Source organism: Oryctolagus cuniculus, chromosome 1, assembly GCF_964237555.1.
Source record: "Oryctolagus cuniculus chromosome 1, mOryCun1.1, whole genome shotgun sequence".
NCBI lineage: Eukaryota > Metazoa > Chordata > Mammalia > Lagomorpha > Leporidae > Oryctolagus > Oryctolagus cuniculus.
In genome coordinates this window covers 6,586,353-6,598,822 of record NC_091432.1, presented here as the reverse complement: position 1 = coordinate 6,598,822, position 12,470 = coordinate 6,586,353, and the positions used below count along the sequence as shown (strand labels likewise).

The 12,470-nt window shown below is 67.8% G+C and overlaps 2 protein-coding genes across 4 annotated transcripts; one reads left to right on the top strand and one right to left on the bottom strand.

The window, feature by feature from the left end:
• Positions 1–876: 876 nt before the first annotated feature.
• PPP2R5B (protein phosphatase 2 regulatory subunit B'beta) lies at positions 877–9,574 on the top strand. Of its 3 annotated transcripts, none has more exons than XM_070069970.1 (14): positions 877–1,168; positions 1,480–1,953; positions 2,653–2,849; positions 3,023–3,124; positions 3,244–3,336; positions 3,460–3,590; positions 5,550–5,609; positions 5,694–5,802; positions 5,934–5,987; positions 6,075–6,125; positions 7,351–7,470; positions 8,186–8,313; positions 8,483–8,584; positions 8,956–9,574. In XM_070069970.1, the coding sequence occupies exons 2-14, from the start codon at positions 1,755–1,757 to the stop codon at positions 9,101–9,103; spliced, it is 1,494 nt and encodes a 497-aa protein (XP_069926071.1). In that variant the 5' UTR covers positions 877–1,168; positions 1,480–1,754; the 3' UTR covers positions 9,104–9,574.
• GPHA2 (glycoprotein hormone subunit alpha 2) lies at positions 9,215–10,766 on the bottom strand. Its single transcript, XM_051831417.2, has 4 exons — positions 10,572–10,766; positions 10,255–10,354; positions 9,919–10,103; positions 9,215–9,813 (listed from the first exon to the last, which is right to left on the bottom strand). Exons 1-4 carry the CDS (start codon positions 10,572–10,574, stop codon positions 9,712–9,714), a joined length of 390 nt encoding a protein of 129 aa, XP_051687377.1. The 5' UTR covers positions 10,575–10,766; the 3' UTR covers positions 9,215–9,711.
• Positions 10,767–12,470: the final 1,704 nt, after the last annotated feature.

The following is a 12,470-nucleotide window of genomic DNA, read 5'->3' as shown; positions in this document are numbered from 1 at the left end:
CGGCCGTAGGGAAGGTGCCGGGCAGTTCCGCCGCAGCCCAGCCCCGCCCCTGCGCGCATTGTCCACTCTCAGTCCCCTCTCCCACTGCCCAGCATTGGGCTGGTCACCCAGGCGGAACAGCTGTCGCCGCAGTTCAGGGGAAGCAAGGTTGGGGTCCCGGGTTCCTGGGCAGGGGGCCGAGGGCTGCAGGGTGGGAAGTTTGGGCCAAACTCCTGGAATCCCGCCTGCACCATAGACACCCAGCAGGAGGGCTGTGCACGCCCCGTCCCCCAACACGCGCACTTTAGGGCCCAGAGGGGCTGGGGTGGGGCGGCAGCTCGGGGCCAGCACCCTCTGCTCTCACGCGGGCCTCTCAGGGGCTGGCCCTTTAAAGCCCAGACCATGATGTCACCGCAGACCGTAAGGGCCAGGAGGGGGGACTGCGGAGCTGAGCAGGGACTACATTTCCCAGCAGCCCCTGGGGCCTCCCAGCAGGCCCCGGGGCACCGCAGCCGATTAACTAGTTTAGTGCCGGTTCCCACGGGGTGTCTGAAGGGTGCCTCACGTCCTGCGGCGAGGCCGGGGTGCCCGCGAGCACAGCCTGGGGCTCGGGGGGCCCGGGGCACATGCGGGGGCCTGGCGTCACTCGGCTTCCCGGTGCCGACTGCGGGGTCCCCCTCTTGGCCCCGCAGCCTCCTTTCCCGAGTCCGGGCGTCCAGCCGCAGCGGGAGCGCGCCCCTTCCGGCTCCCGGCGCCCAGCGCTCCCGCCGCGGCCCCGGAGCCGCCCCTCGGGCCCAGCGCCCCGTACGCGGGGCGGGAACTACACTTCCCAGCGGCCCCCGGGCCCGACGCAGCGCCCCCGCCCAGCCGCGGGGCGGCGCGGGGCGGCGCGGGCCGGGCGGGGGGAGGCGGCTTGATGTCATCCTGAGCGGCGGGCGGCGGGTGCCGGTGCGCGCCGCGCTCGCCGGAGCCCCAGCACTTGGCCAGCCCCGAGCCTGCGGCGTGCGCGGCCCCGGCCCGGGGCAGAGCGGGGGCATGCTCCAGCCCGCCCTGAGCCGGGGCGAGAACCCAGGGGCGCCGCCGCCCAGCCCCAGCGCCGCGAGCGGAACCGCTGCGAGGGAGCCCTGAACCCCGGCTCCGCTCCCCACCGCCCGGGGGTCGGCGACCCTAGGGCTCGGGGTGCTGGAAAGTGAGTGCCCTCGCGTGAGGTTGGGGGCCAGGAAGGAGGCACTGAGGCCCGGGGGGGGGTGCTCAGTCCCAGGCGGGGCTGGCATGGGGACAGCCCCCCCCACCCCGTTCTCCGGGGTGTCCACGGCGGCTGGAGGCTGCCCTTCGTGGAGCAGGCCTGGTCCCCCGCTCCGAAAGGGAACAGGCCCTCTCGGCAGAGTTTACCCTGGAGCTGGGCAGCCGGTCCGCGACGAGAAGGAACGGGCGCCCCGATTTTCCGGTCCGGCTGCTCCCTTTGCCTGACCTCTCCCCCCCCAACTTGGTTTTCTCAAGAGGCAGGCGACGAACCCCGCTGGACTCTGCTGGACCCCCAGGAAGGAGCTGAGGCCTGAGCCGCCCTCCTTCCCACCCTGCCTGCCCCCCAGGACCGGGCAGTTGCTGGAGGCCCTGGAGGGGGGGGGCCCGGGGACTGGGTTGTGCCCCCCCCCCACGCCCCAGCAGGATGGACCCGAGTTAGTGCGGTCGGCGTCACGCGGTGTCCTCCAGGCCCAGAGGGGCGCCTGGGGGCCCTGAGAGCTTGACTTGTGCCCGCCGCCTGCCCGCCCGCCATGGAGACGAAGCTGCCCCCCGCCAGCACGCCCACCAGCCCGTCCTCCCCGGGGCTGTCGCCCGTGCCCCCGGCCGACAAGGTGGACGGCTTCTCCCGCCGCTCCCTCCGCAGAGCGCGGCCTCGGCGCTCGCACAGCTCTTCTCAGTTCCGCTATCAGAGCAACCAGCAGGAGCTGACGCCGCTGCCCCTGCTCAAAGGTGAGCGGAGGCCGCCTGGGCCCGGGGGCGGGGGCGGGGGGCGGCCGGCCTGGGTCTGCGGCCAGCGGCTCCAGCAGCCGGACGGACCCTCAGCCCGGCTGCCGTGCGTGCTGACGCATGGCCCGCCCGGCCTGTCATTCCCGGGGGTGGGGCGTCTAGAGGTGGCACCACCCTGGGGGCAGAGCAGGGCCCAGGGTGGGGCCCGCGGCTTGGGTCCCCGGAGGCCACTATCAGCCCGGCCAGCTGCTGGGGTCCTGGAGCAGCCGCTTGGCCCGGTTCCTGGGGGGAACCCGTGTGGCTGCTGCCCGCACTCCTGGGCCACAGGGCCGGGCCGGCTGGGCCGGGAGCACCCTAGAGATCGCCCGTCCCCTTGGCTAGCAGAACAGGGTACCACTTAGGAGAGGCGGCCGTGGCTGCTTGGGGCACCTGCAGGAGGCCCGCGGTCCAAGGCTGTGCGAACGCAGTGAGTCAGGCCACTGAGTCCCTGAGCCTGGACTGCCCGGACTGAAACGTTAGCTCTCATTGCCATGGCTACCAGTAGGTAAGAGGCGATCCTTGTCTTCCGGGGCTTGGAGTCTCTGCAGAGGAGAAAGGAAGGGGACCCTGTAACCCCCGAGTAGGGAGGGGTGAGGGGCGGCGCCGGGGCGTGGGCCTGGGGCGGCCGTGCCCAGCGCAGCCCCTGCCTCCTCCCCTCCCCAGATGTGCCCGCCTCCGAGCTGCACGACCTGCTGAGCCGGAAGCTGGCCCAGTGCGGGGTGATGTTCGACTTCCTGGACTGCGTGGCCGACCTGAAGGGCAAGGAGGTGAAGCGGGCGGCGCTCAATGAGCTGGTGGAGTGTGTGGGCAGCACCCGGGGCGTCCTCATCGAGCCCGTGTACCCCGACATCATCCGCATGGTGAGCCCGCGCCCGGCCTGGGGGCAGGACGCGTCCCGCACGCCCGCCCCGGGCCTCACCGGGGCCTCACCTGCCGAGGGGCGGGGAAGGGTCTCCTGCGGTGACTGCCCACGGGAGACGTGAGAAGCGCGGGCGAGGCTGGTCCTCAGAGCGCCCTGGCTCCAACCCCTCAGATCTCAGTGAACATCTTCCGGACCCTGCCGCCCAGCGAGAACCCCGAGTTCGACCCCGAAGAGGACGAGCCCAACCTGGAGCCTTCGTGGCCGCATCTGCAGGTGTGAGGGCCGGGAGGCAGGGCGCCCGTGTCGCAAGCGCTCAGGACTGGGGCGAGGGGCTTCCGGGCCCCAGCCCTGGGGAAGGGCTGGCCCAAACACGCCGTCTGTCCCCTCCGCAGCTGGTGTATGAGTTTTTCCTGCGTTTCCTGGAGAGCCCCGACTTCCAGCCCTCCGTGGCCAAGAGATACGTGGATCAAAAGTTTGTCCTGATGGTGAAGTGGGGAGCCCAGGCGGGGTGGCGCCCCAGGGCGTGGGCTGGCTCCCAGAGGGGCGTGGGTGGGCCGGAAGCGCCCTGGGCTGGGCCCCTCACCCGAGCCTGAGCCCGGCTCCCGCAGCTGCTGGAGCTCTTTGACAGCGAGGACCCTCGCGAGCGTGAGTACCTCAAGACCATCCTGCACCGGGTCTACGGCAAGTTCCTGGGGCTCCGGGCCTACATCCGCAAGCAGTGCAACCACATTTTCCTCCGGTGAGGCCCCTGCCTGCCCGCAGCGCCCTGGGGGGCGGGGCCCTGCCGGGGTGCTGGCTCCTGGGGGTCTTCCTCAGCAGCCTGGTCCGTGTTCTGGCTAAACGAAGCCGGTGCAGGCAAAGAATACGGCGGTTATTTCCACTTCGCTGATGATGTGGTGGAGGCCGAGAGGGCGTGCTCCACAGGGGCCGGGTTGGTGTCACGCTGGGCTGTAAGGAGGGGGAGGGTTCTCCGTGCGGTGCGGGGCCCACGGCCCGGCGGTTGGCGGCCGCTCACGAGGGAGCTGTCGGCCGAGCGCGCCGGTCCCTGTCCGCCAGGCCCTCGGAGAACCCCATATGTGTACCACCGCTTTGGTTTTTGTTTTGTTTTGTTTCTTTTTTAGAGACTTACTTATTTTTTAAAAAGATTTATTTATTTATTTGAAAGTCAGAGTTAGAGAGAGAAGGAGAGAGAGAGAGAAAGAGAGAGGTCTTCCATCCACTGGTTCACTCCCCAGATGCCACAACAGCCAGAGCTGTGCCGATCCAAAGCCAGGAGCTTCTTCCAGGTCTCCCACGCGGGTGCAGGGGCCCATAGACTTGGGCCATCTTCCACTGCTTTCCCAGGCCACAGCACAGAACTGGATCGGAAGTGGAGCAGCCGGGACTCGAACCAGCACCCATATGGGATGCCGGCACTGCAGGCGACGGCTTTACCCGCTACACCACAGCGCCGGCCCTTTAAAGATTTATTTATTTATTTTTTTAATTTTTTTTTTTTTTTTTTTTTTGACAGAGTGGACAGTGAGAGAGAGAGAGAGAGAGAGAAAGGTCTTCCTTTGCCGTCGGTTCACCCTCCAATGGCTGCCGCGGCCGGTGCACTGCGGCCGGCGCACCGCGCTGATCCGAAACCAGGAGCCAAGTGCTTCTCCTGGTCTCCCATGGGGTGCAGGGCCCAAGCACTTGGGCCATCCTCCACTGCACTCCCGGGCCACAGCAGAGAGCTGGCCTGGAAGAGGGGCAACCGGGACAGAATCCGGTGCCCTGACTGGGACTAGAACCCAGTGTGCTGGCACTGCAAGGCGGAGGATTAGCCTAGTGAGCCGCGGCGCCGGCTAAAGAGTTACTTATTTGAAAGGCGGGTGACAGAGGGAGAGAGAGAGAGAGAGAAGCACATAGATGGGTCTTCCATCTGCTGGTTCACTCCCCAGGTGACCGCAGTGGCCAGGGCTGGGCCAGGCTGAAGCCGGGAGGCGGGAGCTCCATCCATCCAGGTCTCCCGTGGGGGTGCAGGGGCCCAAGCACGTGGGCCGTCTTCTACTATTTTCCCAGGCGCATTAGCAGGGAGCTGGATGGGAAGTGGAGCAGCCGGGACTCGAACCCACACTCCTATGGGATGCCATGGTCACAGGCAGTGGCTCAACCCCTTGCTCCGTAGTGCCAGCCCCACCACTTTTTTTTTTTTTTTAAAGATATATTTATTTGAAAGGCAGAATAAGAGAGAGAGAGAGAGATCTTTCACCTGCTGGTTGATTCCCCAAATGGCTGCAATAGCCAGGCTGGTCCACGCTGAAGCCAGTCCCCCAGATCTGGTCCGGGTCTCCCACGTGGATCTCGGGGCCATCGTCCAGCCGCCTCCATGGGCACGTTAGCGGGGAGCTGGATCGGAGGCGGGGCGGCGCTTGGTCTGGGGTGCTGGTGCCGCAGGTGGCCCCTTACCCTGCGGCCCCACAGCTCAGGCCCTGATCCAGCGCTTAACCGACTCGGGCCGAAGCTCAGCCACCGCCGAGCCTCGACCTGCCCTTCTGCAGAGTGGGCGCAGCGCTCCCCACTCCTCGGCGTCGGGGTCAGGCCGGAGGGTCAGGGCTGAGCTGGAACTTCACCGGAGAAAGGAGGAGGCGTGGCGGGGGTGCTGGGCCGAGGCGGGCGTCTCAGGTGTAGCCCCGGCCCCCGCCGCCCTGACCTGCCTGCTGTCCCGCAGGTTCATCTATGAGTTCGAGCACTTCAATGGCGTGGCAGAGTTGCTGGAGATCTTAGGAAGGTGACAGCGGGGCGGCGGGCGGCGGGCCCGGGTGGGGGGGCGGGGGGGGGGCTGGGTCGCGACCGTCCCCTCCGTCCTCCTCAGCATCATCAACGGCTTCGCGCTGCCCCTGAAGACCGAGCACAAGCAGTTCCTGGTTCGAGTCCTGATTCCCCTGCACTCCGTCAAATCCCTGTCCGTCTTTCACGCCCAGGTGAGGCCAGGCCGGTGGGCCACCCCCGCCCATCTCGCCCTGGTACACCTGCCTGGTGAGTGGGAGCAGGGGGTCCTCGGCGCCCCGCCCCCTGCTCACCCCAGGCCTCCTCCTCCCCGCCCCCCCTCCAGCTGGCCTACTGCGTCGTGCAGTTCCTGGAGAAGGACGCCACGCTGACAGAGCACGTGAGTCCCGCGGGGGTGGGGGTGGGGTGGGGTGGGGAGCAGGCCCTCGCCTCTGCAGGTCTGAGCCCCTCTGCCTCACCCCCACAGGTGATCCGCGGGCTGCTCAAATATTGGCCAAAAACCTGCACCCAGAAGGAGGTACGCAGCAGGGGGAGGTTGGGAGGGCTCAGCTTCCAGGAGGTGAGCAGGGGTGAGTGTGCAGGCCGGGCGTGGACTTGAGCCGCCGACCCCGTGGCCCAGGTCATGTTCCTGGGGGGATGGGGGGTGTGTGGGCCGACCCCGTGGCCCAGGTCATGTTCCTGGGGGAGATGGGGGGCGTGCGGGCCGACCCCGTGGCCCAGGTCATGTTCCTGGGGGAGGTGGGGGGTGTGGGCCGACCCCGTGCCCCAGGTCATGTTCCTGGGGGGATGGGGGGTGTGCGGGCCGACCCCGTGGCCCAGGTCATGTTCCTGGGGGAGATGGGGGGTGTGTGGGCCGACCCCGTGCCCCAGGTCATGTTCCTGGGGGAGGTGGGGGTGTGCGGGCTGACCCTGTGCCCCAGGTCATGTTCCTGGGGGAGGTGGGGGGTGTGGGCCGACCCCGTGCCCAGGTCATGTTCCTGGGGGGATGGGGGGTGTGCGGGCCGACCCCGTGGCCCAGGTCATGTTCCTGGGGGGGATGGGGGGTGTGCGGGCCGACCCCGTGCCCCAGGTCATGTTCCTGGGGGGGATGGGGGGTGTGCGGGCCGACCCCGTGGCCCAGGTCATGTTCCTGGGGGAGGTGGGGGGTGTGTGGGCCGACCCCGTGCCCAGGTCATGTTCCTGGGGGAGGTGGGGGGTGTGTGGGCCGACCCCATGGCCCAGGTCATGTTCCTGGGGGAGGTGGGGGGTGTGTGGGCTGACCCCGTGGCCCAGGTCATGTTCCTGGGGGGGATGGGGGGTGTGCGGGCCGACCCCGTGGCCCAGGTCATGTTCCTGGGGGGGATGGGGGGTGTGCGGGCCGACCCCGTGGCCCAGGTCATGTTCCTGGGGGAGGTGGGGTGTGTGTGGGCCGACCCCGTGGCCCAGGTCATGTTCCTGGGGGGATGGGGGGTGTGCGGGCCGACCCCGTGGCCCAGGTCATGTTCCTGGGGGAGGTGGGGTGTGTGTGGGCCGACCCCGTGCCCAGGTCATGTTCCTGGGGGGATGGGGGGTGTGCGGGCCGACCCCGTGGCCCAGGTCATGTTCCTGGGGGGATGGGGGGTGTGCGGGCCGACCCCGTGGCCCAGGTCATGTTCCTGGGGGAGGTGGGGTGTGTGTGGGCCGACCCCGTGCCCAGGTCATGTTCCTGGGGGGATGGGGGGCGCGCGGGCCGAGCGTGGACTTGAACTCCGACCCCGTGCCAGGTCATGTTCCTGGGGGAGGTGGAGGAGATCCTGGACGTCATCGAGCCCTCCCAGTTTGTGAAGATCCAGGAGCCCCTGTTCAAGCAGGTGGCTCGCTGTGTCTCCAGCCCCCATTTCCAGGTGTGCGTCGGGGCGGGCGGGACCAGGGCCGGGGGAGGAGCGCAGCTGATCTAACAGACCCCTCTCGGCCTCAGTTTCTCTTCCAGTCCTAGGTCTGGTAATGGGGAGAGGCCGGACTTGGGGTCAGGAGACCTAGGTCAGGCGAATCACTCCATCACCCCGAGTCTGGTTAAGCTTCCTCCCCTGTAAAACAGGCCAAGGACCACCTCCTCCCGGGGCGGGGTGAGGCCGGAGCCCGCACAGCGCAGGCTCTTTGGTACAGGAGGGGGCCGTCTCCGGCGTCCTGTTCCCTCCCTTCGTGGCCGGCGGCTTCATTGGTGGCTTCCCCACCCCGCCCTGGCCACGGGGGCCCGTGGTGCCCTGCACGGGAGTTCACTCCCCTCAGAGGCCGCCCTCAGCGGGAGCCATGTCTGCCTCACAGCCATCAGGGCCTCCGTGCTCACAGCTGTAGCACCTCACTGGCTTCCTAACATCAGTATTGGTAGCCCCGGTCTGCAGGGGACACACTGAGGTTGGGGGTCACGTGGCCTCGCGGGCCTGGATAGAGGGAGCACTGCCCCCGAGTTTGGACCCAAATCTGCTGCTCGTGTCTTGTCACCACATTGCTGCTTCCCGCGGGTCAGACGAGCCCCGAGGGGGTGTGGAGGCGGGGGCCTGGGGTTGGCGAGGGGCGGGTTCCAGAGCTCGCCGCCGTCTCGCCGTCTCGCCTGCGCAGGTTGCAGAGCGGGCTCTGTATTTCTGGAACAACGAGTATATCCTGAGCCTCATTGAGGACAACTGCCACACTGTGCTGCCTGCTGTCTTCGGGACCCTCTACCAAGTCTCCAAGGAGCACTGGAATCAGTGAGCGCCCAGCTGGGACCCGGCCCACAGACCCGGGAGCAGGGCCAGCCGGTCCTTGCTGGAGAATCGGAGAAAGTGCTGGAAGGGGGAGGGGCACAGGCGGAGCGTGCAGGAGCAGGTGCGCCCAGCGGGAGGCCCCTGCCACAGCCCCTTCCCTTGGCCTGTCTAGAACCATCGTGTCTCTCATCTACAACGTGCTCAAGACCTTCATGGAGATGAACGGGAAGCTGTTTGATGAGCTCACGGCCTCCTACAAGCTGGAAAAGCAGCAGTGAGTGGTGGGGGCTGGGGTGGGGGGAGGAGAGAGCAGGAAGGAGCGAGACCCCGGGGGAAGTGGCGGCGGCGGCAGAGGGGCGCCCTGAGCCCTGTCTGGTCACACGCTCAGACCTCCCCGCCCCCCGCCAGTCTAGCCGTGGTCCCCCCGGCTTCCTCAGATTCAGCTAGGGCCGCCCAGAGTCCCCACGGTGGGGGTCAGCGTCTCCTCAGCTCTCCCCCCAAGCTGGGGTCCCCTCGAGCCTCCCTCGGAGAGCATGCCTCAGGCTGCCCCTTGCAGCGGGGGTGGGGGGGGTGGGGGGGGGTGGTGAGGGAGGCTGGGCCCTGGGTCGCCCCTGGGCGGTGGAGCTGCCTCGCCTCTCTCCCCAGGGAGCAGCAGAAGGCCAGGGAGCGTCAGGAGCTGTGGCAAGGTCTGGAGGAGCTGCGGCTGCGCCGACTACAGGGGACCCAGGGGGCCAGGGAGGCCCCCCTGCAGCGGCTCGTACCCCAGGTGGCTGCCAGTGGAGGCCAGAGCTAGAGAGCCCTCCGGCAGGGACGACACCCGGAGCGGCAGACCCTCCCTCCCTCCTCCTGCCTGGGCCGCAGGGAGCCAGGGAGGAGGGGCGGCCTTGGCAGCTGAACTCCAGGCCCTGGAGGCAGGACTTGACTGGGCGAGTGACCGGGAAGCTGCTGGAGGCCACGCCGGCTCCGGATGGCAGGCAGCCCCCGCCTGCTCCCGGCCCCGGACAGGGCCCTCCGCGCCTCGCCTGCCCGTCTCGCGCCCGCCGTGGGCTCCATGTCTATTTATTCTCGCCCGCTCCCCCTCAGCACAGACGCCGTCCTGGGCCTGAGCGTCTCCCCCACCTTCGCCCTCGGCTTCCTGTCCCCTTTTTATTTATTCCGCAGGGGGAGGGGTGAGGGCACAGTGCCCTGGGTAAGAGGGGTCGCAGCAGTCCTGGTCTTCCCCCTCCCCTGGCTGGGGGCAGACTTAATAAAGAGAGAAGCTCAAGACCGGCTGCTTTATTCAGGGGTGGGCGGAGAGGGCAGCGCGGCCCGAGCCTGGCTGGGGGCACCGCAGGCTCTTAGGAGGGCAGAGCTGGAGCCCCAGGTGCGGAGCCCCGGGCCCGGGGAGGGCGGGTGGCCGGGCTAGTGGCGGGCGAGGCGGCACATGTCGCACTGGCAGGCCCTGGCCGTGAAGATCTCGAGCTGCTCCCTCCGGCGGCCCCGGCACTGCAGCTGCACCCTCACCTGTGCCGGGGCAGTCTGCTCCAGGCGCCTGTGCGGGGTCATCCTGGGTCCCCGCCTCCCGTCTCCCTCCACCCACTCCCCCACCCCCGCGCGGGCCCCCCTCACCTTTTCCAGGCTGCTGATGGTGCAGCACTGAGACACAGAGGTGATGTTGTGTCGGTAGCCGCTGGCCACCAGCACAGAGTACCGGGAGGGGAAGGCGCTGGACTCACAGTGGCCCACACAGGCCTGAGCCACGTGGGAGCCCCGGCAGGTGCCTTGCCGGTCACTTCGCACTGTCACATTGAAGGCTAGACGGAGGCAGCGAGGGGTGGATGGGGGCTCGCCCAGCGCCTGCTGGCTGCCTCCTGGGGGTCTGTCTAGGGTGCCGCCTGTCTGTCAGCTCCTTGCTCCCGCCCAGAACTTCCGCTCCCCCAGCCCTCTGGCCCCCGAGGTACTCACGGTGTAAGTGACAGCCGGGTGTGGCGGCCTCGCGACCCCAGCCTTCAGCGAGGACAACCAGCAGGCAGAGGAGCAGGGCCTGGGGGTACCTGGCGGGCACCTGAGGCGCCGTGGGTGGTCAGGTGAGCACGCTTGCTGCAGGTGCGTGGAGGGCTGTCTTCCCCGTATGTGACCGCCTGCCCGCCGTGTGAGCGCTGTCTCTGAGTGGGACTGTGTGGCAGCCCTCTGTGCACGGGGTCTCCCCTGGAGCACAGGCCTCCTCCCCCACCCCGCCGGGCCCTCACCCCCCCCCCCCCCCCCCGCCCCGGGCCCCTCACCATCTCTGAGGCTCAGGAACGGAGTGGCTCAGTGTCTCCCCGCCTTGGTCTCCGCTGGCCCGGACCAGGCCCCGCTGTAAGGCTTTTTATTTGCCGGCCTTTGGGAGCCACGCCCCCCTGGAGATCGGCTTTCAGCCCGCCTCCCAGCCTGAGGCCTCGGGCAGTCCCACCTGGGAGATCATCTGGGGTCTGGGGGTCTTGGGGGTCTTGGGGTCTCCAAGGTGCGGTGCTCGCAGTCTTGTCAGAAACTCCCGCCCAGGGCTGGCGGAGTGGGGCAGGTGCGCAGGTGGGGAGGCGGGGAGACAGCTCCATCAAGGCCGTTGTGGCCTTGGTGGGGGGCACTTGCCTGTCCAGGACCTCCCGCTCCCAGCCTTGACACACTGTCCTGCAGAGAAAGGGCCTGGGGAAGGAGGGGGCACGGGGATCTCCTGGGTGCCCCCGGGGTGACGGTCTGTTCAGAGCTCCACTCCCAGCGTCAAGTGGATGACCTCGCTCCCAAGGGTCAGCCAGAGTGGGGCTCTGAGCTGGCGGCCCCCGAGTGCCTGGCGTAACAGAGTCCCCTCCTGGAAGACACGGTGTATCTGATCACCTGATCTGAGTCCAGCCTCGGACAGGTGAGGCAAGCAAGCCTCGGAGGAGGGCCACCCACTACAGCCGCTCAGGGTCAGGCGGACTGGCGCTCAGCGGTCGTCAGCCAGCAGTGGTAGACGGCACTGGCAAAGAGCTGGGGGAAGCCGCCAGGGGGCTGGGGCGGGGAGGGGTCAGAAGGGGGCTGCTCAGGAGGGGCCGGCCCCAGATTGCCAGGCTGTCAGCGCCGCTGTTGCCCGCGTCGGCTGTGCTGGGGTGCTCAGCTCCCAGTGCCCACTCCCCCACTCCCAGGGCACCCCTCGAGCATGCAACAGGTAGTCAGCTGTGTAGAAGCTTCGGGTGACGGGCTGTGACCTCACCGGGTGGCCTGTTCCAGCACCGGACGTCTATTAGGGTTGTTAGGAAACTGGCGCAGTTGTAGCCAGGTGGCCGCAGGGCCCAGCTACCTGTGCCAGGCTCCACCCCCATCCTACTGCTCCTGCTTCCCTGCCCCCTCAGACAAAGTGTTACAGGGCCTGTTCCTGCACGCGCTCTCTGGCTCTGCTCTCGTGGCTTCTCTCCTGCGCTCTCTCGGTTCCTCTCTCTAGTCGCCTCCTCTGGTCTCTTGGCTCTCTCTGCTCTCTCCTCCCTCTTCTCTCCTCGCTAGCTCCTCTCCTCTCTGTTTCTCTCTTATACTCTTTCTCTTTCCCCTTCGCCACCCCTTCACTCCAGACTGTGGGGTGTTCCCCAATAAGCCCTTTCCCTTACTCCGGCGTTCGGCGTGTTTTGAGATGGCTGACGTTAATGTGTAACAAGGGTGGAAAACGCTTCCCTCGCTCCGAGCGGACGCGACCTCCACATCTCACTGGTCATTTGGTCCCATGCACATCTAAACTGTCCCAGCCCAGTGCCTTGGCTGCAGGCGGAGCTCCGGTGCCCTGGTCTTCTCCGGGGTCCTCGTCTGCTGACCCTAGCGCCGACCCGACAGAGTGACGGGCTTTCCCGTCAAAGCCTGAGGGACAGTGGGCGACAGGCGCGTTACCTTGGAGAAGCTACACTTTGCCGCCAAACTGGGTGAGTTTGGGGGGGAGATCACTTCTTTGGGGGTCAGTAGGGCTCAGAAGGGAGTCTCAAGGCCCCTTCTCCTCGGCCCGGCAGTGCCGGCGGGGGTCGAAGCTCAGGTGCTGTTTCTCGGACCTGGAGGAACAGCTGGTTCTCTCCACTTCCACTTATTCCATCAGTAACTCTCCGTAAACAACTTATCATCAGTAGGCTCCTAAGTGCTGAAGACACAACACTAAACTGGCCCCGGGGCAGCGAAATTCCCAAGAT